A 24,696-nucleotide genomic window follows, 5' to 3' on the forward strand; every position below is an offset into this window, starting at 1 on the left:
TCGATCGATTGATCTCATTTGCACATCCTCCTGAGGAGGAATTACTGCCCGTTGTCTCCAATCGATCACCTCTGCAGACACTGTGTGTGAGTTCACGGCTGAAGACAGGAGGTCAGCGGGAGGAAACGGACGCTTGAGTCAAACGCCTCAACCGCTGCACTGGCAGGCCAACGCAAACGTCTTACAAACAAACAAGAAACTAAGGGCGAGAAGAAGAAAAAGCAAGAAACAAAGCACGGATGCATTCGTTTGCAGCATATAGACAATTAAACATATTAGCAGACTCAAAAAAGAAAGAATATTACATATGTGTGCACTGGTTTAACTATACTTGTGAGGATGTAAATCACTTATATAGTGAAAGATCAGGACAACCCACATTTGACTGGTCCTCACTATATAAAAAGGCTTATAAATCAGCCAAAAGTTGTTTTGATGTAGATCTAGTGTTCTGCACATGTTTCGTGATGGGTAGGTTTAGTTTTGTGTGTACTGCATATATTTATTATGTATATATAAATACATACATGCATAAATTAAAGAGAATTTCTGTTTATATATTAAATATATTGATTATATAAATTATATAAATATACACATATAAATATATGTAAATATTTTCAAAATATACACTGTGTTCGTGTATATTTCTATATACACATAATAAACATACAGTGTACACACACACACACACACACACACACACAGATGGTTAATTTAAGTGTGCTTTTATTGTGTTTAAAAAAATAGCCAATATCAATATTAAATTGTCAAATGTTTCGATTATGTGTATAAAACCAACATACATTGTGAAACTGTACAACATTAGTCTGTGTCCCATTCAGCACAAAACATCAGCTGATATTCAGTAAGTTTATCATATATGCAAGTGCTTCCATCTACTGGTTTCTTATATGAATAGCGTACAACAACTTGTAATTCAAATGTATTAACTAATAAAAAAAAACGTTTATGAAAATGTTCAAATGTTTTTAAAACAAAATAGCGAAACACACACACACACACACACACACACACACACACACACACACACACACACACACACACACACAAAGATAAAACACTGCAAAAAAAAAAAGGAAGAAGACAGTTCACTCCAAAAAACAAACAACAAAAACTGACTTCCGCTTTTTTCGAATGTTTATTTTTTTACTCAAAGGGAGGTTTTCCGCTTATGTGAGTGAGATTTGTAAAAAGACTTGCATTTGAAAGGTCAGTGAAGCATCAATTTGAGTATTAATCAGAGTACGTTAAATGGTTTTGTCGTCACAGAATATGTAAGGCAGCAACGGAATTCAGAGCTTCTCCCTTTCAGTCAATTTCCCACACATTCAGCATTTCATGAGCCCACGTCCTGCGAGTGTGGAGTAGATCTACTGTGCAAAGCTGTCTCCAGTAATTTTCTGAAATACTGTAAGACATATCAGTGGGTTTGGTCTTGTGTGTGGGAGTACTCTGTGCTTCTGTCAATGTGACTGCTGCCAGCTATCTATGCCATGTGTCAGTGTTTCTGAAGAGATGCCACCCTAACAGAATGACACTCTTTCAAAACAAACATCCTAATTCCATTTCACACTTTTAGATTTGTCACACATGCTGTGACTGATTATCTTGCCATGACTCCAAGATCCATTATATTACAAAACATTATGCTTGCATGGGCTCATTTCGTACCCATACAGTTTTACTAAAAAGCCTGGACAAATGAAGGTGGATGTAATTAGGTGATTATATTAAAAATTAGAGCTATCAGGTTTGTCTCCAGATAAAGTGATCCATTAGATAGTTGGACAGATAGATAGATGCACATTCATCTAATCGAATGAATCTGGAACTGTTGTAAAAGGGTCAAAATATCGATACTACCCTACCCTTGTACTAGATGATGAAAGTGTGCCAAAGGCACCTGGAGAAGCACAAACAAACCAAGACCAATTCAGTGTGACAGCAGTCAGCTCCCTCAGGACCACCATGACCAAGACAACCGACAACAGCTGCCAAACACCGCCTGGCAGTGGATATGAGGGGGAGTCAAAGCTGTGGTTTCTAAAGCTGACTGGTACCTCATGCTATACAAAAAAATCCCTCTCATCTAAGTCCAAATGTTTTGATGATTTTCATGAAATGTAAGACACACAGCATCCTAAATCCTGTTAAGAGATGTGCTGTGTGGGGAAAAAATGAAATGGAAAAAGACAAATCCAGAGGGGATTAAAGGAACCAAACAATTGGAGAGAGAAAGGGAGAGTGAGGAAAAGACAGAAAGAGAGAGTCGTATCGGGAATAATCACAGTGTGAGAGGGAGAGACGTGAGGCGGTGCTTTGAATAGGAAGCAGAGGCAAGGATGGGAAGAGATTAGTGCTGCGCTCTGTGGGCTCATCACTCAATGAAAGGACACTCTGGAAACAACAAGGGCGCTCAGCCTCAGGAGAACCGGTGAGAGTTTCATTTTAGGGATATATATTAAACTTCCTGGGAAACGCTTTGGACTTTCTGGATGCTTTCAGATCAGGATAATCTGCTTGAGCAACTTCTAACCATGGATTGTTACAGCAAAGTAAGAACAGAGGAACTGGATCTAAGAAGGTTCTGAGTTACTTTTCTGGTAGGCTTTCCTGTGTATGTTGTGCACTTAGACTAGGTTAACTGTTCGTTTTAAATACATGTAGTAACTGCATTCTGTTTTATTCTTAGTCCAGTCCCTGCCCCAGATACTGCCCATCTGCATGGTACACAGGAAATTAGATGGCCATCTGTGAAATATTGGAAGGCATGACAGATGTAAAACGACCTTTCTAGGATTTAAGAGCAGAGGGCTTTCTGTATCAACTGTACTGGCTCTGTTCCTAGTGTAATCCTGTTTATGTGCAACCAAAAGAATGACTTATACATCTTGTGTGGTTTTGATCTCACTCTTGGTTCGGCTCACGGGAGCTATTTGTCCTCAAGGCTGCCTGTGTATATCTGAGATACTGAACTGTGGCTCCTTGGGTCTGGATAGATTCCCCAATCCGCTTCCATTCACAACATCGGTCCTGGACCTCAGTCATAACAGACTAACATGGCTGGCAGGAGGCAGTTTCTACGGGCTCCCAAGGCTGCACGCTTTGCATATGTCCCATAACCGCATCTCCTTGCTAAGCCCGGGAGCTTTCCATAACATCAGCAGTCTTCGATACCTGGACCTCTCTTCCAACAAGTTGCAGGTGGTGGGGAAGCATCACTTCCAGGACCTGCCAGCCTTGGAGGTGTTGTTGCTCTACAACAATCGTCTTACCCGCGTGGAGAGCAACACCCTAATGGGGCTCGGCAATCTGAAGAAGGCTTACTTCAGCCTCAACCAGATCACAGATTTCCCATTCTTCTCGATTCGTAAGCACAGCCACCCCAACTTGGTTACACTGGACCTCTCCTCAAACCGCCTGTTTCGTCTGCCTATGGATGACATTGTGGTGCTGCCGGCTGCAGTCCAAACAGGCCTGTTCCTGCACAATAACAGTCTGGAGTGCGATTGCTCTATGTACCGCATGTTTTGGCACTGGGAGCAGAAGGGATATCCAAGTGTGAAAGACTACAAGGATGACTACAAGTGTCTTATGTATGGCGAGCCTCGAATCCCAATTAATTTTCTGCGCTCTTCGCACTTCTTTGAGAACTGTACCATTGGGAAGATGATATCCCTGATATCCCCAAAGGCTGATAAAGTTGTTTACGAGGGTGAACAAGTGAGACTGGACTGCACTGGGACACTAAACGGAGAAGATCTGTCTTACAGCTGGATCATTCCGCATCAAGAAAACATCTCTCAGCTGATCCAGAATGGATCTCTACGTCTCAATCAAGACGGTAGCTTGGATATTCTAGCTGCCCAGTCCATAGATTCGGGGGTCTACCAGTGCACTGCTGTGGATAATGCGAGGATGATCAACGAATCACGAGAAGTAAATTTAACGGTGGTAGCCCAGCGTACCGCGGAGGAGCCGTTCAACACAGGCTACACCACTCTTTTGGGATGTGTGGTGACCCTTGTCCTCATTTTAATGTATTTGTATTTAACCCCATGTCGTTGTGGTTGCTGCAAACCTCCTCCTCCTTCTCCGGCCATCTCAACCTTTAGGGAGGACCACTGCACTCTGGCCTCTATCTTTGCAGCCCCTTCAACCGATCGACTCAAGAGCAAGTCTCAGTCCGACAGGCACGTAGTGTTCCTCGAGCCACTCATGACAGGAAAAAACGGCCACCCGAAAGCTGCATTTGTTGTTGAACAGCCTACAGTTGAATGGGACACAGAAAACTTCACCATAATTAGAGGTAGAAACGACTCGGAGTAGCAAATTTGTGACTTCAAAATCCCGCAGAATTGCTTAAGCCTGTTTGAACCATAGGGACAAGCATCACAAATTAATCTGTCATAATTACCTAATAAATTACTTTGATCCTCAGATTTAGAGGGTGTCTCCTGTCTCACAATATGAAGTAATCCATTTGTTTACGCTGAATGCGTGGGACTGCACTGCTAGTAATGCGCTGAAAATCCATAGCAGTGAATGTATCATTTGTAAGACCCAAGAGCATGTGTATTGAATTTGAAGGCTTGAAAGAAGCACAAGTTTGCTCAGTAAATCTCAACAAAAGACGCAGATTGTCATGACAACAGCAACATTTAAGGTGTCTCTAATGTAGTGTGTTATTTGCACAGAACAAAAGTTGAATCAGAGCTGCCTTTGATTCAAGTATGTGGGGTACATCTACTAGCTGGGAAGATGAAGGTGACCACAAGCTCTTCTTGCAAGGTTTTTCAGAAAGATAAACCCCTGTCCTTTGATGGTAGTCAGAAACATCTAGGTGCTGTTGATTTGATACTATAAGCAGACATTGATTTAAAGAGAGGACAACAGAAGGCCTTCTGGATCCATTTAAGACGGAGGTTTAATCTCTTCGGTTGCGTCATTACCATTATATACAGCTAATCCTTTGTCAAGAAAACATGGTGGTAAAGTTTGATGCGAAAGCTTGACGGTATGCAAAAATAAATGTTCTACTACTAGTTCACACGAAGCAGCTGCGAAAAGCGAGTAACTCCAAGGAGAGACATGATAAATGAAGAAGAAAAAGCAAAGGCAATGTAGTGATGTCTGTTTATGTGTGATATTATTCATCTCTGCACTTTGCATTAAGCAAATTGCTCTTTCATTACAGGGATGTGCTATTGGAGAGGATTAACACCCCTGCCAGAATTTTTCCTCCCACACCATGCACAGTATGCAAAGTAAAAGCAAAATATGAAAATGAAAGAGCACCACGGCAAAGGTACAGAGTTAATCCAAGCAGCCCATTTCCAGATGTGATCAGATTTATCTGCGGCAACCCACTTTCACATTCATAATACGTCGACACATGTCCCCTGGCTGCTCATCTGTCGCGCAGTCCTGCCAAATGCAATGTTACCAGATCTACTCTATAAAATATAAATTAAAAAATGTGGTCATGCACTATAATTTCTCATTAGATCCTCTTAATCCAAACCTGTACAATCTTAACATTAAAACAGCATTTTATAAAAACTGACCAATTAATCAGACTTGCCAAATGGACTGATTGATCTAATCAGCAAACTCATTTTTGATGAGATAAACATCAAGGCTCCTAAAAAAACCTAACTTTACTAGAGTTATGTAACATTGACTGCCTCTTTACAGCCTTGCCTGTGTGCTGTGTTTGTTATACTAGTGTTGTTTTGAGAGATGAAAGATCAAATGAGAGATGAGATGACCCAAGGTCAGATTTAACAGATTACACTTTGGGGCAAAACTAGGCACTCCAGCAATTTTTCAGCCTTTCCTTAATCCTTTAAGCTTTCTTTTTTCCCTTTATGCTGCTGATGTGTTTTGGACTATCCTGAACTCAGGTGGTGACATAAAAATTATAATTTTTTTGAATGTAAACTGGTGAGCAGCAAAATGGCATAATAAACATTTCCAAACCATGCAAAAGAGTTTTTTTTTTAAACGGACATTGTGAAAGATGCCTGATAATTTTAAAACATACTTTTGACATTGCACTTTCAACAGCCAATTTTCAGGAATAAAAAGCCAGATCATCTATTAACAGAGAAAAAACACACAGAAATTCCCGCATCCTGGAACCAAACAACATACAACTCTCATCCCACAGGATAAAGAAATAGCATAAAAATGTTTTGAACAAAATCTTACGCATTGTTTTCAGAGACATAGCTGTTTATCTGGTAAATAGTAACATTTGTGAAATGCCCTGAGGTATTTTCTACAAAACTTCAGCTAACCATATTCATGTATGTCACGTACAAAGGGCAAATTCAGAGTCAGTTTTGAAATCAAGATGCATAATCTTCATTATATATTTAAACACAATAATTCGTTTTTTTTTGACAAGAAACAATAACCCCTTTAGAAAACTGCATCAGCATCAGGCCAGCAGAATCCATTAGGAAATGATGCCCTCTACTGGCCGTCTGCAAAACTATTAGGTCGAGTGTTGCCAATGTACACATATAAACAGCTTTGGCATTGATTAACCTCATTGGAAAAGAAAACCTGTAACCATTTTTATATAGCATCATAAATAACTATGTACATATACAAAGAGTTCACACATTCTCAAGTTAATACTGAACACAATATCACAATGTTTGATACAACCTTGTTTTAATAGAACATCTGTACAACCAAGAATGAAAAAAACAAAACAAAAAACAGCTAAAATGAAGAATGACTCACTTTTTCTCTTTAAAAAAATATTGTCTGCATTTTGCTTCTTGTTCACAAACCATTTTTTTGTTGAAAATCCGAACGAAAAGTATTGACAAAAATGAAACATTGAAAGGCAATTACATTTCTTGGCAATATAAATATAGTGGTATGAACAAGGTTTTTCAAACATGTTTAGGAAGAGCATTACTGAAAACAGTGAAAATCTGGCCAATGTCTGAGTCACCAACCTCAGTCATACAAAACCAGATTTCATTTTTTTTTTTTTTATTTCAGATGATATTTTGATTTGATGTGCTCTTAATGTTAAATATGTACATTCCTAATGCCAGTAGTCTATAGGGCATCCCTATGGCATTTAGTTATAGGTGTAGTCCGAATAGTAGTCTGACCGACCACCCCCTCCCCTCCCAGGGGGATAACCCCAGTTACAGGATGGGCCCCCTCTCATGTGACCCCGACCCGGTCTAGATCTCATGGGATGTGGCGGTACTCCTCGACCCCTGAAACCACCACGCATCATATCAGGATGTCCTCCTCTGGGATTGTACATGCTATTGTTGTGTCCGCCTCGGCACAAGGCTCCCATCGGTGCTCCAGGGATGGGTAAGAGTCCTCTGCTGGCAGTGCCTCCCCTATTGAGAGGGGTTTGACCGCCACCCCGACTTTCACAGGACGAGTTCACTGGAGTTCTGCTGCCTTGGCCAATTGAGGTTGAACTACCCAATGTGCCTCCTTTCTCTCCACCGGCCTCCTGATTGCCCACTTTAGGAGTCGGGGCACCTTCTTCCTCTTGTCCACGAGCAGTTTCGCTCTCAGTGGCTCCCACCCATGATCCATCAGCGGGCCTTGCGGCCTCGGTTTGGGTGGAAGGTAGAGCGCCGAATCCAGCCCCACTCGGTCCAGCCACGTAACCCTGCTGGACTCCTTGTGTAGGACCCCAGCCGAAAAGCGTTGGAACAGGGGGAATTGGAGTGAGGGCTGGAAAAAGAGTATTATCTGGGTAGGAAGGAAAAGTGGTGTGAAGAGAGGAAGAAGCAGTGGATGAGGAAGCAGACTCTACAACCATCTTAGCAGTTTGAGAGCCACCAAGTCCTAATTGGTTAGCAGTGCTTGCCGCTGCAGCCCCAGGCACTCCCAAGCTGTCAGGGAGAGGTAGAGACTGTCCCGGTGGCTGAAGAGAGGTGGCCAATTCTGGAATAGAAGGCACCTCCACTGAGCTAACAGGGGGCTGAGGGAGAGAAAGGGGAACAGTGAGTGGTTGAGGAACAAGTATGGCGGAGGTGTTTGTTGGCGGTTGGGTCCCAGAAGGAGCAGGAGTCTGGCTGTACTCTGATCCTCTGGAGGCCATACTAACTGGAGACGAATATGCTGAGGACATATGGTATGCGGGAGAACCAGAGTAAGGGCTCCACTGTGCCGAGCTGGGACACAGGTAGCTCTGGTGGGGGTTTACACCGAAACTGGCAAGGGGGTCTTCTACATCAGGCCTAGATAAGCCTTCCTGGCTGGCAGCTTTATATTGAGCGATGGCAGACTTCAGAGCTGCATAATCAGTGGAGAAAGCGCCCTGGGTGGGGTAGGTGGAGGGGTTTGGTGGTACAAGTGGATCACTAATGGGGTCCACACAGGGTTGGTCAGGGAAGGGAGGACGAAATCCATCGGTCTGCGGTGGGGGTGGCCGAGGTGCCTGTGGTTCCTGAAGTTCATTTTCAGTCTGAATGGACGTCTCTGTGATAATGGGCATGTCGTCTTCAGAGTCTATAGACATGTCCTCCTCATCTCGAACGGCATCAGGCTCCACTGAGCAGTCAAAGAGAAGATAGCGTGTCAAAATTTAGATCTGTAATTCCTTCGCAATTTTGTCTGAAGTAGTAAAGCACTAAAGTTACCTGGTTCAGGTAGGGAAGCAACTGCTACTTCTTCCGGGACACTGATCAAACTTTGGAAGTTGTTCATGATGTCGTTCATACCTGCAACGATGACTCCACTACTGGAGAACTGGGAGAATGTGTCATCGTGCTTTTCTATTTACAAACACAGAACCAAGAAACATAATCTTAAGACAACTTCACATACCAACATTCATATTCACCAGAACCTCCAAGTACCTGTGAGGAAAATGAGGTGTCGAAGCTGTGTGTGCTGAGCCTGCAGCTTGACCAGACAGTCCAAATCAGGAGCCTGCCTAGATGGAGTGTCACACTCGTGATAAGGCAGAAACTCCACCAGGTGTTTCTTCTGGTAGGACGTCAGCAGGTTCAACAGATCCAGGGCCTCAGTGTTTAACCTGTGAAAGAGTGAGGATGAGTGAGATTCTGGAGACTGAGAGTCTGTCAGGATTGGCAAAAGATAATAATCCATTTGTCTCTAACCTGCTGAGCTCTTTAAGCTTCTTCTGAGTCTTACAGTGCACCTTCCACTTCCAAGGTGAGCCCTGTTCCTCCAGGAACTTGAGAAATGCCTGTAGCTTCTCTGTAAACATACATGTCAATGTGTAAAGTCTCAATCTTTTCTTGCACGTTGTAACAATCTGAATAAAAAAAAAAAAAAAAAAAAAAAAAAAAGAAAAAAAGAAACATCTGAATAAAACGTAGGGTGGTTCTGTACAGTTGATTGAATAAAGGTAGTTCTAAAATGTAAGAATTACATTTAGCGAGGTGAAAGATCAAGCTACTATGTTTGAAAAATGTTCAGTTTAAAAATGAAACATGCATGAATGAATTATTCTCAAAATCATTAAGATGTATTAAGAAACTCGCATTTCATGCAGTCTTTAAAGATCAAAATACGCATTCACGCTTGAAGAGGGAAAGGAAATCAACAAGCTGGTGCCTGAAGATATTAAAAACCCCTCTACTTCAATCTACCTTTAGCTCTCACCTAGTGTTATATTGTCAGGGTTGAGAATAAGCTCATCTGACACAATGAGTCCTCCAGACACAAAAAGTTCATTGTAAGTGCGATTTTTCACATCATCCAGGCTGTCCACTCCAGCAAAGTAAACTGTGGGCAATTTCTTCAGGGACACCAGTGCTGGAATCTAAATGGAGAAAAAAATGCCTTAAAACAGATGATTCTCAGTTTGCTTTGTGCCACTAATTAACTATGAAAAAGTTATAAAACAGCTTAAAAAGTTAAAAATGGTGAGTTATTAAGTACCTTATGTACATGAGCGGCTATATCCTCATTCTGAATAATGATCATGAACTTCTGCTGACTTTTACTCTCCAGGTAATTCGGAGGGTTGCAGTCAATATTGCCAAGGCTGCGTAAATACTCCTGTTTAAACCAAATAAATGAGGTTAAAGATAAGGCGTTTCAAAGGTTGTTGAAATATATCAGGCCTCACTGAATATTCTGACACTTTATGTTTTCAGACCTTGATCTCAGTGCAGAGTTTGCTCTCCTCATCACCTCTTTGAATGTAAAACTTTACTGCATTTTTCTGCATGATCTCCATCAGCGTGCACAACACATCAGGCTTGATTTGCCCAATAACGCTGCCTCCCACAGTGCTAGAGGTTCCTGCATGAGTAGGTTCTGAGGGAATCTCTGGGATTGATGCAACTGGAGGTTGACTGGCACTTCCAGCTGATGGGGAGCACATAGGATTTTCCACAACATCTGTACTCTTGGGGTCAGCTGATTTTTCTGCTGAAAACAGGTGGACCTCTTTGACAGTGCCGAGGCGATGCTTTCCTGAAGGAGGTGGTTTAGCGGTAGCTTGCGACTTGCTCGACAAAGCCTGAGACTTAGGCACTGGAGATAATGTTTTAGTGGGAGGATGAGCAGGTGGTGAGGGCAGCGTGGGTTGGGTAGGAGCCGGCATGGCAGAAGGGGGTGGAGCGGGTGGCAAGGGGGCGGGCACTGGGGCAACAGCAGGTGGTGACACAACAGCCACGGGTTGTGCAGGTGCACTGGGATCCTGGATCAAATGGTTCATCTTTTCACAGAGTGTGTTAACGTAGCTCTGAACAGGTATTGATGAGACATATTTGGATACAAAAGGTGAGAATGCCGAGCTTGACAATTTTGCCTGATCCTCACATCGCGGCAAAGGAGGCTGATGGTTGTAAATTATATGCTGGGCCTCCAACAGTTTCTGGATCCCAGTGCAGAGGTTCTGGAACTCACTGTCGAGGATAGTGTCTACTACTTTCCTTGTAGAGGGTACCTGCTTCTCGCCTCCACTCGAGCAAGCTTCACCAACACCCTCTGAAGCTAAAAACAGAACATGTATATAAGTTTGGTCAATTTATTATCTAAAACTATAGTAATGAATAAGTGTTTGAGATATGACTCAAAGAATGCATGTTTAAATAAAAAAATTTCAATGCACATTAACTATAAATGATAACTGTTATTTCTAATGAAATTATTACTTTTATTTAGCAAGTATTACATTGACCAAAATTGACAGTAAAGACAACCTATAATGTTACAAAATGTTTTAAATAAGTGCATTGTATTCAACAAAAAGTATTTCTACAAAAATATTAAAGGAGAACAACTATTTAACACTGATAATAATAATAAATAATTCTTAAGAAGTATTTTTACAATTACAGATGCTGCAATTATGAAATCATTCAAAGTCCACTTATGTTACTCTGTATGGCGTTTTGTTCTTTCTACAGATTCTCTTAAGGGGTTGTCCATTCTTTTCATTTTAGATTTTATTATAACATTTTAATACAATTCACAGTTTTGCTTTTTTCATTTAAATTATTTAAAGGATAAACCAATCCAATGTAAAATTGACATTTGAAGCTTAATACTATAGAAAAGCAATGAAGGTTTTTCAGTTGGAGTGTTTTCAGCTTGTTTATGTTCATGTAAAAATATGCCATGAAGTTGCTTCAAACGATGGTATACACATTTAGTTTAAATTGTGATAATTGTAATTAATAAGCGCAATTACAATTTCAAGGGAATCAATGAATCAATCAACAATTATGATTTTTGTCTTAATCGTGCAGCCATACATTTGACTACAAAAAGGTTGTTTTAAATCTAAGATATTTCACAATATATAGATTATTTTAGTCTTAGTTTGTTTCAGAAACAATTTTACCACCTTAAACCTTAGTGTACAGTAGTGTATATTAACAAGAAGTCTGTTATTTTAAGTGAAGGTGAAGAAGAAGGAGTCATGCAGGTGAGGACAGACCTCTGGTGGACGTTCTCCAGAGATGGTGGCTCTGATGTGAAGCTTCTGCTTGACGAGAGGGCTGCTGCTCCAGACTGTACGAGGGACTGTACACATCTATACTGCTCCTGCTGCAGGCCATCTGCTCCTAAACACACATACTACAGATTAGCGGGAACAACAACCGAGTGTAGCATTGGATACAACATGAGGAATAGTCCACACCTCCAAGTAGTCCTGGTTAACCTGCTCCTCATCCGCACGCCTGCCACGCAGGTCAAGATCACAGTGGGTGGCTGAGTCACTTGAGTCGTGTCTCTCTGCACTTTTGGGGAGCATCGCAGGCTGGCTGCTGGCAGTGTTAGAGTTTTGGGCCATCCTGTTAAGCGTGTTGAGGAAGAGTTTAAGCAAGGCGTGTGTGTCCCGGAGGGTGGGACTCTGAGTCACGCGCTCCCGCAGGTCCGTGTCACACAGCCCCATGCTGTCCATCACCACTAAGAGAAGGGGAAAACAGATGTCAACAAGGATCTCATGTCACTGAGCAACTGAACTCACGCTCTATTGTGTGAGCAGATACAGCACCTACTCTCTCTCATTAGGGACAAATAAAAACTTCACAATAGCTGCTGAACATTAGCAATTTACAGGAACTGCTTTTCAACTGTACTTACATCATAAAAAAAGATCAATATTTACATGCAGGTCTAGACATTTTTTTACTATTATGCTTTTTCATTCATAATCACTTGTTATATAATATGTTTTTCTTAAATTTACACTTCATGCTTTGAAAAAAAAAAAAAAAAAAAAAAAATAGGATTGTTATCCTACATGACATCTTTGATTCTTATATATATATATATATATATATATATATATATATATATATATATATATATATATATATATATATATATATCACACACACACACACACACATTTATTTTTAATAATTATATAATAGTTTAAAAATATATAAAAATATAATAATAAAAACAATTTTTCCCTGTCTCTCCGTAATTGATGAGTTGGTTCATATACTAATGTATATAAATATATATGGTTTTTGTTTTTATTCTACTCACTGAGTTGCATGTATTTATAGGACTATAGCTGTATATGGGGTGTAGCATGGATCTGATATGTATGTTTAATCTTTCCTTATTTTTTGTCAATTTTACTTCATTTTATATGCTTTTTAATTGTGTATATTAAACTAAATAAAAAAGTTAAATAAAATTCATAAATAAATATTCATTTAATTAAAAAAATTTATAACTAATGAGACTACATTTCCAGAATTTGTAAAAAATTTTCAGCCCTTTCCAAATGTTATATACAGGGTTTCTAGAACCAAGCTGTACTCACCTCTTCCTGGCTCTCCATTTAGCAGACCCGTCCTAAGGTACTTGCTCACACCCCCAGGACCTTCCCTCTCCAGTCTCCTCTTCAGGCCAGCAGGGTCCCAGTCCTCTTCTCTTTCAGGCCCGCCCCCCTCCTCCTTGCCCAAAGTCCGCTTATGTAACTGTATCAGCTTTAGCAATTTCTCCATCTTTTCTTTGTCATACTCTCCCTGTGCCCTCTGAGCACTGCCGTTGGACTGAGAAACCCCAATCGTGCTGCTACCAGGAGCCTGTCTGTCCGACCCTCCCCAGTCTGAGACAGGACTGTACTCCTCTGCACCTGCTGGAGGAGACGCTGTCCCCTGTTGGCTGTCCATCAGACCCTGCTGCAGCGCTTCCACAGGCAGCTGGAACTGTCCCGGACCATATATGTAAGAGTTCAGTGCCACATCCATATTCTTAGGACGAGGTGCCTGGTGTTGGTTAGTCCGGTCATCCAAACTATGGCGGTACTCCACTATGTGGAAAGGCCGTATGACACCTTGCTCTTTCTGGTTGAGGTAGTCCAGCACCTGATGTTTTAGTCCTGCTGCAAGCTCTTTGGGTGGATTGGCACGCAGCTTGTAGAGGCCATGATGAAGGGCGGGTATAAAATTATCCAGCTGATGGCTGATTGGGTCTTTAGGCTCTAATGGAACCAGAGGGTCCTCATCTACTCCAGAGTTCTTCAAAACTAAAAAAAACAAACAAAAGAAATCAGTGAAAGTAAATCAATGAAGAATACATGCAAAAAAACAAAACACTTAAAACAAAGACACTTACTCAACTTCGAGGTGCTTCTCTGCTCTTGAAATACAAAAAGCGCTTGCAAAACCCTGTTATTCCTTCCTAGTCGCTCTGTACAGAAATAAAAACAGACGGCCTCTATTATACCACAAAAAAATTACACTGTCAGTGCCACATATGTGGTTAGAAGATGTGCATAACCTACCAGGGGTAGTGTGCAACTGAGAAGACGAAAGGAGGAAGAGAAATCCTTTGTCTATCAATGGCTTCACCAAAACCTAGAGTGAAGAGTTTAATTATAGCATGACTATAATAAAACACAGGCAGTTTAAATTCTGCATAACAGATCGGTGACACAGATTCTATCAACAGACTGAAGACATGGTATACAGGGGAGTGGGTTGGCAGTGCCGCCCAGCTAGAGTAAAGCCGCGGACATTAATTCAATAAAGCGTAAAGTGGGCTGTGAATGATCTCACCATTCTTTCTCTCTCAAGCCGGTGCAACAGTCCCGACAGACTGTTTTCCTGTTTACTCCTCCCCATGACCTCATACAGGCTGCAGTACATCCCACACTTAAATGCTGAAAAATACCACAACACATTATTGCGTCAATACCGATACATCAAATGCTGTGCTGAAAAGCGTCACCAGTCCTCATCGTACCCTCTCGCGATCCACTGTACGCTTCCCATGACAGCAGAACGGGTGGGATCTTTCTCTTCACTTGATCGAGATGCATAGCCGTATTAATGTCAAGCTTGTCTGGGCTGGAAAAGAGAACAAGCAATTTAAAAACAATGCACAACATTTTTGCTAAACTTCATTAGTAAAAGGAAAGGTGACTCACAGTTTAAGAGGGAGGTGATGGAGGCTCGATGACCGGATGTAAACTTGATAGACCTCTTCTCCCTTATTCACCAGGGAGCCACTCCAAACCGTATATCTTCGCCGAACTAAATCAAAAAATTAACACAATAAGTTGAATATAATACCAATCTGATCGTTTTATTACAATGCTATGGAAAAAAAAAAAAGGCGTCATACCTCTTTGCCCTTCATATAACATGCTGTTTAACCTACTAAAAGAAAAAACAAATAGCTCAAAATCTAAATAAAACCACAACAGATTGTAATAAACTTTCTATGCACGTCATCAGTGATCTTGTGCATACCTGTGTGTGGCCGTGGCTGACTCTTTGCCTTTGTACTGGAAAGACACAACCGCATATGGCAACACATGCCTGGGCCTTGACCTTAGCTCCTCAAATGCAAATTCATAGAAGTATTGCTGGAATAAAACAAAGAGGAAAACAACAGGTCATACAGATAAACAAATAATAGAGCACAAAACACTGAAAAATTATTTCAAACACTTACCTGAGTGTGCTCAAAGGCCCTATAGGACAATAATGAGGTCACTTTGCTGGCATTTTTGAAAACATGGCTGTCATATTTAAGGGTCGGCTCAAGATTGTTTTTGGGCATGTTGTCAAATATTGTCTTCACTTTACCCTGCAGAATAAGACAAAAGGTCAATATTGTTTTTGAAACCACTGTGAAACGCACTACTTCAAAGTCAGATTTGATGTGTAAATGTTAAGACTCCACCAATAGCTTACCTTCATGATTTTAAATATTATTATGTCTCCAGCAGCACCCACTTCAAATGGATTCATTTGTAACAAATCTGAGTATTTTGAGAGGTAAACCCTAAAAATATAAAAAGCAGCAAACAATGATATGAGAGTTACTTGGGGCAACATTCCTGAAAGCAACAAAAAGCCTTGGGGTAATCCCAAGAAATTTGTTAGCAATCCATCTGGAATGTCTCTGCACAGAGCATGCTATGTTTACTAATATTAAATATTTGCAGAATCTATTTCATTTCACCAGTTCAAACAACCCTAGTCAAAATTCACAAGATGCTAGTTTTTGTGAAAACACAGCAGCTGCTTCTCTAAACTGTACAAAGATAACCATGAATCAGAAATTTGCTGATCACTCAGCCAAGAACAAAATGAACGTCATGTTACTTCCAAAACCTCAAACACGCTCTGAAAATAGAACGTAGTAATAGGGGTGACCAATATAAAAAACAGATGTTACTTTACAAAATGTTTATCCAAACTAAAATTCATGTCTGTAGTGAGTTTGGGCCATTAACATTTATTTGGCCTCACGATCACAAGAAACTGTGGAGCAGCAGTCTTTCTGGTCTGACCAATTCAACCACTCCAAACCAGAGTCCTCCGAGGCAAATAAAAACAACCAAACATATATAAACAGACCCTCCAAAGCACTCACCTTTGACGGGGCTTCCCAGATTGTTGATCCGCGAATGTCCCACAGAAAGACCCTTTTCGCAGATCCAGTGAGCCTGGAAAAGACGAACAGATATTACTTTGATTACAGCAGACCAGCTTTTGACCAAGACCATCACTAAAAGATGCCATTTACAACTTGCTGGCTTACAGAATTATTAATCTCACATTTACATTTACAGATTACACTGTATGTCCTGATAAATAATCAGACATTGCAACATCAAGCTGTTAAATCTAATCTTAAATTTCAGAGTTGGAACCACAGTCTCGTGAACATATATGATATAGTCAGTTTGAGAGATCAGAACAAAGCTTGCACTGCTGTATTTCATTTAAAGTGCCGATAAAAGTGTAATTACTGTAGCAGCGACGTAGTAAATACATGATAAACTTTTCAATAACTAAGAGAAATGTCAATATAAAAGGCATAATTTAGCTTCAAGTTTCCCTCTGCTCCATTAAAGAAAACTATCCAGAAGAATGTTGGTATGCAGCAATTACTAGTCACCATTCACTTCCAAAGAATGGAAAAAATACAATGGAAGTCAATGGCTAACAGCAACTGTTTGGTTATCCACATTCTTCAAAATATCTTCTTGTGACTTTAACTTACACGTGTTTGAAAGAGCTTGAGGGTGAACTTGAGGCTGTAATTTTTGAATGAACTATGCCTCCATGTTTATAACCGCTTTCAAATCAGATATTGCGTCACTTGAAGCAAAAACGACACAGTCTTACCTTATTCCTCTCAGGCAGCAAAAAAGCATAGGATTCCGCGAGTTCTGCCTCTGTCCTGCCATTCTGCTTCAGTTCCCTTTTCTTCTCGATGAACTACAAAATAGACGAATCATTCATTTCTTGACTCACTGAAAACAGTCCTCGTGTCCTAGCTTGGGGACATTTTCGATCATCTAGTCTTTTAAAGCAGATAACAATGCTTTTTATCAGCATCAACTAATAAACTTCAGTCAGGAGTCACCTCTTTCTCCAAGAGCTCGTTGTGAATGAGACACGCTTTGGTGTATGTGAAAGTCCCACGGGAGGTGGCGTCCAAGTAGAACGTGGACAGAAGCTTCACAACTTCCTCAAACTCTCTGGAATCTGGAGGCAAGTGTTGAAGGAGACCTGAAGGACGACACACGCGAAGGGCAGAGATTAGCAGACATCAATGCATTCAAATCAACTGCATGAGGGAAGCGTGCATAAAGACACAACATCGGTGTTGTTTTATTTTCATTCAAATGCGTAGTTGAGCGAAACATAACCTGACAGACACTTTGCAAAATGCAATCCACCTTGCAGTTCAGTGCATTAAATGGGCTTTCCAATACCTGGGGGTGCTGTTGAAGTTTACGTAAAAATAATCATGTCACAACGACACACGAAGATGCTGAAATTAAATATAACACATCACAACAATAGCAAAAAAATTATATAAAGTCAAAAAAACGCTTATAATCAATTAGCAAAACTCTATATATTCTGAATATTTTGGATCTTGCATTAATTGATCAATTAACGTTAACGTCCGTGATAGTCAAACAAATCAGCTTTGACAGTTATTAACTAATAAAAACGACATAAATTGTAGTTCCAAGTGCTGTTTAGAATACTATTCAGTGCCTTGCTCGAAAAAAAAAAAAACAACAACAGAAGAAAAGCACTTGCACTAACGCCAGCACAGGCCAAAGTGAAAGCTGTAATGCATAACTACTACAAACACCTCCCAGTTTGGCAAACTTTCGATTTAATTCAAGCAGCTTTCTTCTGTTTGCGAGATGTAATATCTCTGCGCCTTCTGTGCGTGAAGGATGGCGGTGTGCGTCCTAATAAGGCTGGTTGTACAGCGCTGACAGGTGTTTCTAACCGTCGTGCGTAAAAACGGACGGGAGAAACGCGGTGGTCAACTGAATCACACTGCTGCCATTGATGAGGAGGGAAGAAGTGTGTCATGTGGGGTGGCAGCACTGTATGGTGTGGGAGGAGGAGTGTGGAGACAGCTAGCAAAGCACTGACACCGGCTCACAACCGTGGGAAGAAAACGCAGCGCTTTTGAGGTTCGCGTTGAACTACTCGAGCGGTCTCCTGAAATCAACTGGACCCTCACGTGCTGCTCGAGTTGCACAAGAGCGCACGACTTTATTTCCTGCAGCTCTGAGCGGTGCACAAGCTAACAATTCGTTTAATGACAGTAGTGCAAGCCTCTCGGTGCGTTATATAGATCCCCTGTTTACCGATCAATACAGCTCTATTCATTTGACCCGAAGCGGCGAGCAGCGAGCTTTCAGCAAAATCGCAGGCTGTGAAACAGAAACAGTGCATTTCGGGAATAGCAGTAACATAGTAGTGGTGGTGGTGGTGGTAGCAATGGGACACACAACCTTTCCGCTCCTTGGTTTTCCTCGGAATCTGAAAATTCTTCCTTGGCAGCTCCTCGGCCGACCGCGGTAGCGTCGAGGGCGAACCGCCGCAGTTTTTTAGGTCCGACAGCCCTGCCTTCCGTCGCTCAGAAGCATCTTGTTCAGACATTTGCTCGTCTTCACATCCAGCTTGATCGCCATTTTGCTTGGATGTGGCCGTGCTAGAGGCTGACAACAATTGTTTCTTGCTATCGCCATCCTCCAAGGTTAGGCCGCCGGCCTTGCTGCTCTCCTTGTCGATTTTTCTCTCCTGGCTGAAATTGCTAGCCATTTTTCGGACCAGCGGTCACCTCGTCAGCGGGCGATGAAGTTGGTTTCAGTGCCGCTTCACGGAGTAATTCTCCTTCTCAACCAGCCTCCGCCATTATGCCTGTGACGTATACCTTCCCCACCACTGCAAAACTCTGGCGTCACTCTGTTTACATTCACGCGGCCTGACGCCCCCCAGCGGCGCTGCGGCGAAGTGCGCAGCGTCTAGACGTCATGACGCGGAGCCGTGGTCGCTGGCGCGCGCGAGAGTCGTTGAGCTGTCAGACGACAGGCCTTTGGGGGAAAGTCGCTCTTCCTCGCACCCGGATTCACCACGAGCCCGTTGCGCGCAGTTCTGCAATTTCACCAATTTCGTTCCGTGATCACGTGAGTTCAAAACATGAATGAAATAGACTGGAAATTAATTAACGTTCATTTAATTCTAACAAGCGTCATTCAGATCACACATTCTCACAATTCACGCACATTAGGGGTATTCTAGCGATAACGCATCTATTTTGATATTTTTTTTGCTTCTGCTTTTTTTTAAAAAGTATCAATTATCACCATAGTAATTTAAGAGGAAAGTTAATTTAATTGATCCCCTTTAGCTTTAATGGCAGCGGCAGTCAAGCTCTGATTTGAAATGATACAAAGAACATCTTAAAAAATCTTCAGTAGAAGAAAACCTGGCCCTTTGCACAAATAGTTTTGTAACTGGCCAGAATCCTAAATCACATTTAAAGGGATAGTTCACGCAAAAGGAAAAACGTGTCATCAATTAGTCACCCCCAAGCTGTTCAAAACCTGAACGAGTTCCTTTCTTCTCTTGAACGTGCAGAAAAAAAAGTTATGTTTGGTGAATGCGTGTAACCAAACAGTCACTGGGAGCCATTGAATCACAGATGTTCAGCACTGTGTGTCTTCATAACACAAATTTATATTTCACAAGGCTTTTTAATAAAAAGTAAACATTTCTAAAGATTGTTATAGCAGCTTCTCTTGTGCATGTTTATCAATCTGCTTTTATTCTGTCATACTTCCTCTGCTGTAAATGTCGTACTCTTTGAAGCGGATATAGTCTTTGAGACTGGCAGGCAGAGGCAGGAAACTGATAAAAACTGGAGCCCTCAGGCGCAAGCGACCCAAAGAGTCGCGGATCCTCAGTCTGCAGAGATGCTTCAGGCTTCGAGCGTTTTCTGAAGAGCAGAGAACATACATGAATGTGCTGCGTGTTAATTTAAACACGGTCACTTACAACAAGCAGCCTGTAAGTAACACACCACATTTTGGACTATTAAACTCGAACAGAATAAAAGAGTGCTCTCGAGATGTGACTTGGCACTCACCTTGTATCTTACATATTTCTGGCCACTGTTTTTGTCCGACTAGTATGCTCTTCAGTTTGGAGCAGAGGGTCACATGATCAACGTAATCCAGCATGATCCTCACTACTTGGGCTGAGAGGTGCTTGAGCCAGTACACAGTGATCACCTCACAGAACTGCACAAAAAATGAGTTTAGAAACAGCTCGCCCAAGAATAAAACTTCTGTCATCGTTGATTTAGCCTCACGTTGTTCCAAAACCGAAAGAAAGGTCTCTCTTTTGCCACAGTCAATGGGATTATTGTTTAGACCTAAATGTTCTTATGAATATGTGCTTTTGTATTTTGTAGACAGTTATTGAAAAAGTGTTTTCAATGCTTTTGAAAGTAGTCTCCTGTGCAGCATTTATTAGATTAAAAATACAGTAAAAACATTAATATTGTGGAATATTGTTACAATTCCGTATTTAAAGAATTCCTGTAATGAGCTGAATTTTTCAGCAGCAGTCTTTAGTGTCACGCAGGACCCGATTTTTCTCAATTCAACGTGTTGCTAGGCCAACATCTTCATTGACCCTGGAAGAACATCATGATTAGCCAATCAGATTTAAAGAACCATTTTATAGTTTTTGTCAAGTTTAGGCTTACAATCAGTCGTTGGTGCTTTCATCAGTGTCATTCATCTATCAATAAATCTGAGTTTATGCATTACTCATAGGTACGTTTAGGTTTAGGAAATATGGTCAAGACTAAATGTTTGGATTAAAATGTTGCTCCAGGGTCAACAAAGTATGTTGACCCAGGAACACGCCGAGCATGATCTTTAGAAATCATCCTAATATGCTAATTGATACTCAAGAACAACTTCTTATCGTTATCAATGAATAATCTTTTGTAAGTCTTAATTGAATGTGTCTTTGCGGAAGTATGCATTTCTGTTTTAAAAATGGCCAACCTCGAATGTCAATGACACATTAAGGTGAGCGAATTGTCATTTTTGGATGCATTATTCCTTTTGACAAGATCAGATCATGCGCCTTGACACTGAAAAATGACCAATAACTGTTCTTACCACAACATCTTTGATGACAGAAACGCTCCAGCCCTCATAATCCACGGGCACATGCGAGGCCTGTCCATACGGGCAGTCAAAGCAGCGCTGCACATCGTAGCCGTTATTGAGCAGCATACGCAGCATCACCTCGTCCTTAAGAGCGTACTGAAGGGCGGAAGGGAAGTGGGTGGTGTTGACACGGGAGTAGTAGTTCACATTGGCACCGTAGCGGAGAAGAGTGTTGATCAGCTCGTAGTTGCCCAATCGCATGGCCACCTGCAGGCAGCTGACAGGGTCTTGATTGGCCATGGCCCCGGCCTCCAGAAGCAGCCTCGCTGACTGGACGTCGTTGTTGGATACGGCGAAGAACAGCGCTGACCTGCGCTCGTCTTCATAGTTCCTGCGCACTCTGGGGTGCAGCATGAAGTTTGCGTCAAACCCGGAGCTCAGGAGCAGATCCAGACACTGAGAGTGACCTCCTGCAGCGGAGGAGTGTAACGGGCTCATGCCGCTGTCTTTGATCGCCTCTTTCTTAGTCGCAGGGATCAGCTGCTCCAGGACTCTGTGAAAGACAGTTTTTTAGGGTAAACGCTATGTTGATTAACCCATCAGCAGGGTGGTACTCACAGCAGATGTCCGCGGTAGGCTGCGCGGTGGATGGGGAGATGGCCGGTGTGGGTGGGAACGTTGGGGTCGGCTCCATACTCCAGCAGCAGTGAAATGATATCGGGGTTTCCAGAAGCCGCAGCATCAAATAAAACTGAGGCTGAACCGAGAGATTGTGGCTTGGACCACACACTGGCCCCTGAAGATGAGCAGGTTATTAAATGTTATGCTCAATGGCAGACAGATCACTATAGACAGGCAAATATAGATTATAGAGAGAGATTGCAAAACACCTTTCTGAAGCAGAATCTCTACAACGTTAAAATGTCCGGCTTGAGCTGCGAGTCCTAAAGGAGTATGTTCACAGACGTCAACGACATTTGGGTCGGCGCCAGATTGTAGGAGGAGGTATACAAAGTTATCCAAGCCGAGCACGGATGCTTCATGCAGAGCGGTTCTTTGAAGACTTCCTTTTTGGTCCACTGTGGCATTGTAGCGTAGCAGCAGCAGAGCCAGGTCATACTGGTCATTCTTTATGGCTGGAAAAAAGGCAATTCATGGATTCAAACCAATACTGATGATATGATCATTGTAACATTGAATCTATTTTATTATGTTATACACTATTTTTGACTACAAAATATAAAACTAAAACACTACACCTTAAAATCAATCTGTTTAACAGTGTTATTAATTAAGTTTCTTGCTGTGGGTACTAAGCTTTGCCAAATGCTAAAGGAACACAATATATATTGAAGTGCTATACGTTTTTTCATTTATGTAATTCATTTATCATGAATTAAAATAACAATGCACTTTCTTTGTCCCAAAAAAAGATAAAGAGTCTTACAGTTTTAATCTTAAATGAGGAGTGTGCGCTTACTAAGCATTCTGTTTGCTAAAAATAGCACTGTGTTCCACACCTGCAACCAATGCAGAATCATCAGCCTCATTTTTACAGTCAGGGTCACAACCGTTCTGCAGCAGGAATGTGGCATTCTCTCGGAGACCGTGGACAACGGCGAGAAACAGCGGAGTCTCCCCTCTCAGAGTACGGCATTGCCCTGACCCCTGAGGAGATGCTGAATAAGGAATTCTCATTAAGGAATGTTGTAACATGTTCTGGGGGGTTTAGAGAGGTAACTATCAGGAAGCTGATTTTCGCAGATAAATAAAAAAAAATGTAACTGAGCTTACAACTAAGATTTTATCACAATTTGAGTTTATGTATTGCAATTTTGACTTCTTTTTTTTTACCAATTATAAACACCAAATTCAGATTTTTTTTTGTAATTCTAAAATTACAACTCACAATTCTGATTTAGTTTTATTCTTCTTATTTTGTGAATGTTTATCTTACAAAGTTTTTCTGCCACTGTATGAATAAAAACAAGTCAATACCTTTTAATTTCACCATACAGTACAATTAAACAGTTGTGAAGTATAGATTCAACATTTTGTTTCTGAGGAAATAAGCTTCTATAGATACTACAGATACTGTAAGGTATCTCTTGGACCTGCATAAGTGATCTCCAGAATGCTCCTCTTGTGTTGCACTGCTGCCTCATGCAAAGGAATCCAGCCCTTGGAGTCTGCATTAGCCAAAGCCTCCTTCCGCTGCACCAGGACCTTCAGAGCATCCTCATTACCTGGCATCACACATGTAGTGAGCATCACGAAGAGACCCCTGATCTTCTACAGCACTTAACTGAAAATGCTGATAGACATTTTTAGAGGATTTGGCTTTTACCAGCTTGTATAGCAGTGAAAATTTCCTCATGGTCGATGCAGTCTAATGGATTACTGCCGAAAGGACATCAAAATGTTAGCTCATAAGATATATGCTATTAGTGCTTTATTAAAAGTGGGGATTTAGCCGTACCTGGTAGCTGAATCAGCATGTTTACTGTACTCCAATAGACTCTGTTCAATCATGTACTGAGTGGCCTCATCATCATCATCATCATCATTCCAGTCATCTTCCGCAGCCTCATACACTTCCTCCATATTTCAATAATAAACTCTAATTTGGCAATCAGAACCACAAGGTTTACCAGCAAATGGCATTTTCTGTCTTAACAATGTTAAAACAAGGTGACTTTAAAGTATCAGTAAGGTTTAAGAAACCTTAATGTGGATAAAGTTATAACTAAAGTCAATTTTTTCAATTTTCTAAACCATCACAGCATCGCAATAAACAGACTACTCTAATGTAGGAAAACATAGCTTATTGTTTAGATTATGATTAGCATCTTGCTAGTTGGACTCCTAAAATCAATGTTATACTTTATTTTCTGCAAAGACTGTATTGTATATGAATAAAAGCTTTGGTTTCCAATAGTTACAAAAGGTGTAACCAACACTCACAACTCTGTAGTTGTTGCTTTAATGTCAAATTCACAAATGTAAATGTTCTAATCATAATTAGAAGCTTTGGTAACGTCATCTTTTAAATGACTGTCGAGTCAAGAATGTTAATAAACATGCAACACATCCCATGCAATCTATTTCTGCAGCGACTTTCCAGGAAAATAATCTGTTTATGCTTAAGTCAAAGGCAAATGTTTCTTCTACCTGAGGCAACGGGGAATATTGAAAACAGTCGTGGCAGTTGTATCAGTGCCGTGTTTTTGGTCGCTTTACACTCTTAAAACTATTTATAT

The 24,696-nt window shown here is 41.2% G+C and overlaps 3 protein-coding genes across 6 annotated transcripts; 1 reads left to right on the forward strand and 2 right to left on the reverse strand.

Annotated features, from left to right (window-relative positions):
* Window positions 1–2,346: 2,346 nt before the first annotated feature.
* Window positions 2,347–6,094, forward strand: LOC122328536 (amphoterin-induced protein 3). 2 transcript variants are annotated; one of them, XM_043224284.1, is made up of 2 exons: window positions 2,347–2,627; window positions 2,717–6,094. In XM_043224284.1, the coding sequence occupies exon 2, from the start codon at window positions 2,902–2,904 to the stop codon at window positions 4,351–4,353; it is 1,452 nt and encodes a 483-aa protein (XP_043080219.1). In that variant the 5' UTR covers window positions 2,347–2,627; window positions 2,717–2,901; the 3' UTR covers window positions 4,354–6,094. The 2 variants fall into 2 exon arrangements, with proteins under 2 accessions (XP_043080219.1, XP_043080220.1); XM_043224285.1 differs by having other exon boundaries at window positions 2,347–2,579.
* Window positions 6,095–6,683: 589 nt separating this feature from the next.
* On the reverse strand, window positions 6,684–19,342 carry tasorb (transcription activation suppressor b). 3 transcript variants are annotated; one of them, XM_043224282.1, is made up of 23 exons: window positions 18,761–19,342; window positions 17,359–17,504; window positions 17,118–17,210; window positions 16,360–16,432; window positions 15,675–15,766; window positions 15,433–15,567; window positions 15,228–15,343; window positions 15,100–15,131; window positions 14,903–15,008; window positions 14,719–14,822; window positions 14,532–14,635; window positions 14,258–14,330; window positions 14,089–14,163; window positions 13,292–13,999; window positions 12,149–12,417; window positions 11,945–12,065; window positions 10,154–10,995; window positions 9,934–10,053; window positions 9,655–9,814; window positions 9,147–9,246; window positions 8,883–9,061; window positions 8,664–8,798; window positions 6,684–8,574 (listed from the first exon to the last, which is right to left on the reverse strand). In XM_043224282.1, the coding sequence occupies exons 1-23, from the start codon at window positions 19,068–19,070 to the stop codon at window positions 7,130–7,132; spliced, it is 5,538 nt and encodes a 1,845-aa protein (XP_043080217.1). In that variant the 5' UTR covers window positions 19,071–19,342; the 3' UTR covers window positions 6,684–7,129. The 3 variants fall into 3 exon arrangements, with proteins under 3 accessions (XP_043080217.1, XP_043080215.1, XP_043080216.1); XM_043224280.1 differs by having other exon boundaries at window positions 11,945–12,071; XM_043224281.1 differs by having other exon boundaries at window positions 15,100–15,134.
* A 127-nt stretch (window positions 19,343–19,469) lies between these two features.
* Window positions 19,470–24,674, reverse strand: asb14b (ankyrin repeat and SOCS box containing 14b). Its single transcript, XM_043224283.1, has 10 exons — window positions 24,608–24,674; window positions 23,916–24,056; window positions 23,784–23,836; window positions 23,551–23,682; window positions 22,957–23,115; window positions 22,327–22,572; window positions 22,055–22,232; window positions 21,446–21,989; window positions 20,398–20,551; window positions 19,470–20,247 (listed from the first exon to the last, which is right to left on the reverse strand). Exons 2-10 carry the CDS (start codon window positions 24,038–24,040, stop codon window positions 20,075–20,077), a joined length of 1,764 nt encoding a protein of 587 aa, XP_043080218.1. The 5' UTR covers window positions 24,041–24,056; window positions 24,608–24,674; the 3' UTR covers window positions 19,470–20,074.
* Between the last annotated feature and the right edge of the window lie 22 nt (window positions 24,675–24,696).

This window comes from Puntigrus tetrazona, chromosome 23 (assembly GCF_018831695.1).
Source record: "Puntigrus tetrazona isolate hp1 chromosome 23, ASM1883169v1, whole genome shotgun sequence".
Taxonomy (NCBI): domain Eukaryota; kingdom Metazoa; phylum Chordata; class Actinopteri; order Cypriniformes; family Cyprinidae; genus Puntigrus; species Puntigrus tetrazona.

Coding starts and splice junctions, on each gene's coding strand:
- LOC122328536 (XM_043224284.1), top strand. CDS start 2,902: ATGACTTATACATCTTGTGTGGTTTTGATCTCACTCTTGGTTCGGCTC.
- tasorb (XM_043224280.1), bottom strand. CDS start 19,070: ATGGCTAGCAATTTCAGCCAGGAGAGAAAAATCGACAAGGAGAGCAGC. Junction 12,072..12,148: donor TTAACCAGGACTACTTGGAG/GTGTGGACTATT, acceptor ATGTGTGTTTAG/GAGCAGATGGCCTGCAGCAG. Junction 9,247..9,654: donor CCCTGACAATATAACACTAG/GTGAGAGCTAAA, acceptor GTATGTTTACAG/AGAAGCTACAGGCATTTCTC.
- asb14b (XM_043224283.1), bottom strand. CDS start 24,040: ATGGAGGAAGTGTATGAGGCTGCGGAAGATGACTGGAATGATGATGAT. Junction 23,683..23,783: donor TTTCACTGCTATACAAGCTG/GTAAAAGCCAAA, acceptor GTGTGATGCCAG/GTAATGAGGATGCTCTGAAG. Junction 20,552..21,445: donor CTGTCATCAAAGATGTTGTG/GTAAGAACAGTT, acceptor TTTTTTGTGCAG/TTCTGTGAGGTGATCACTGT.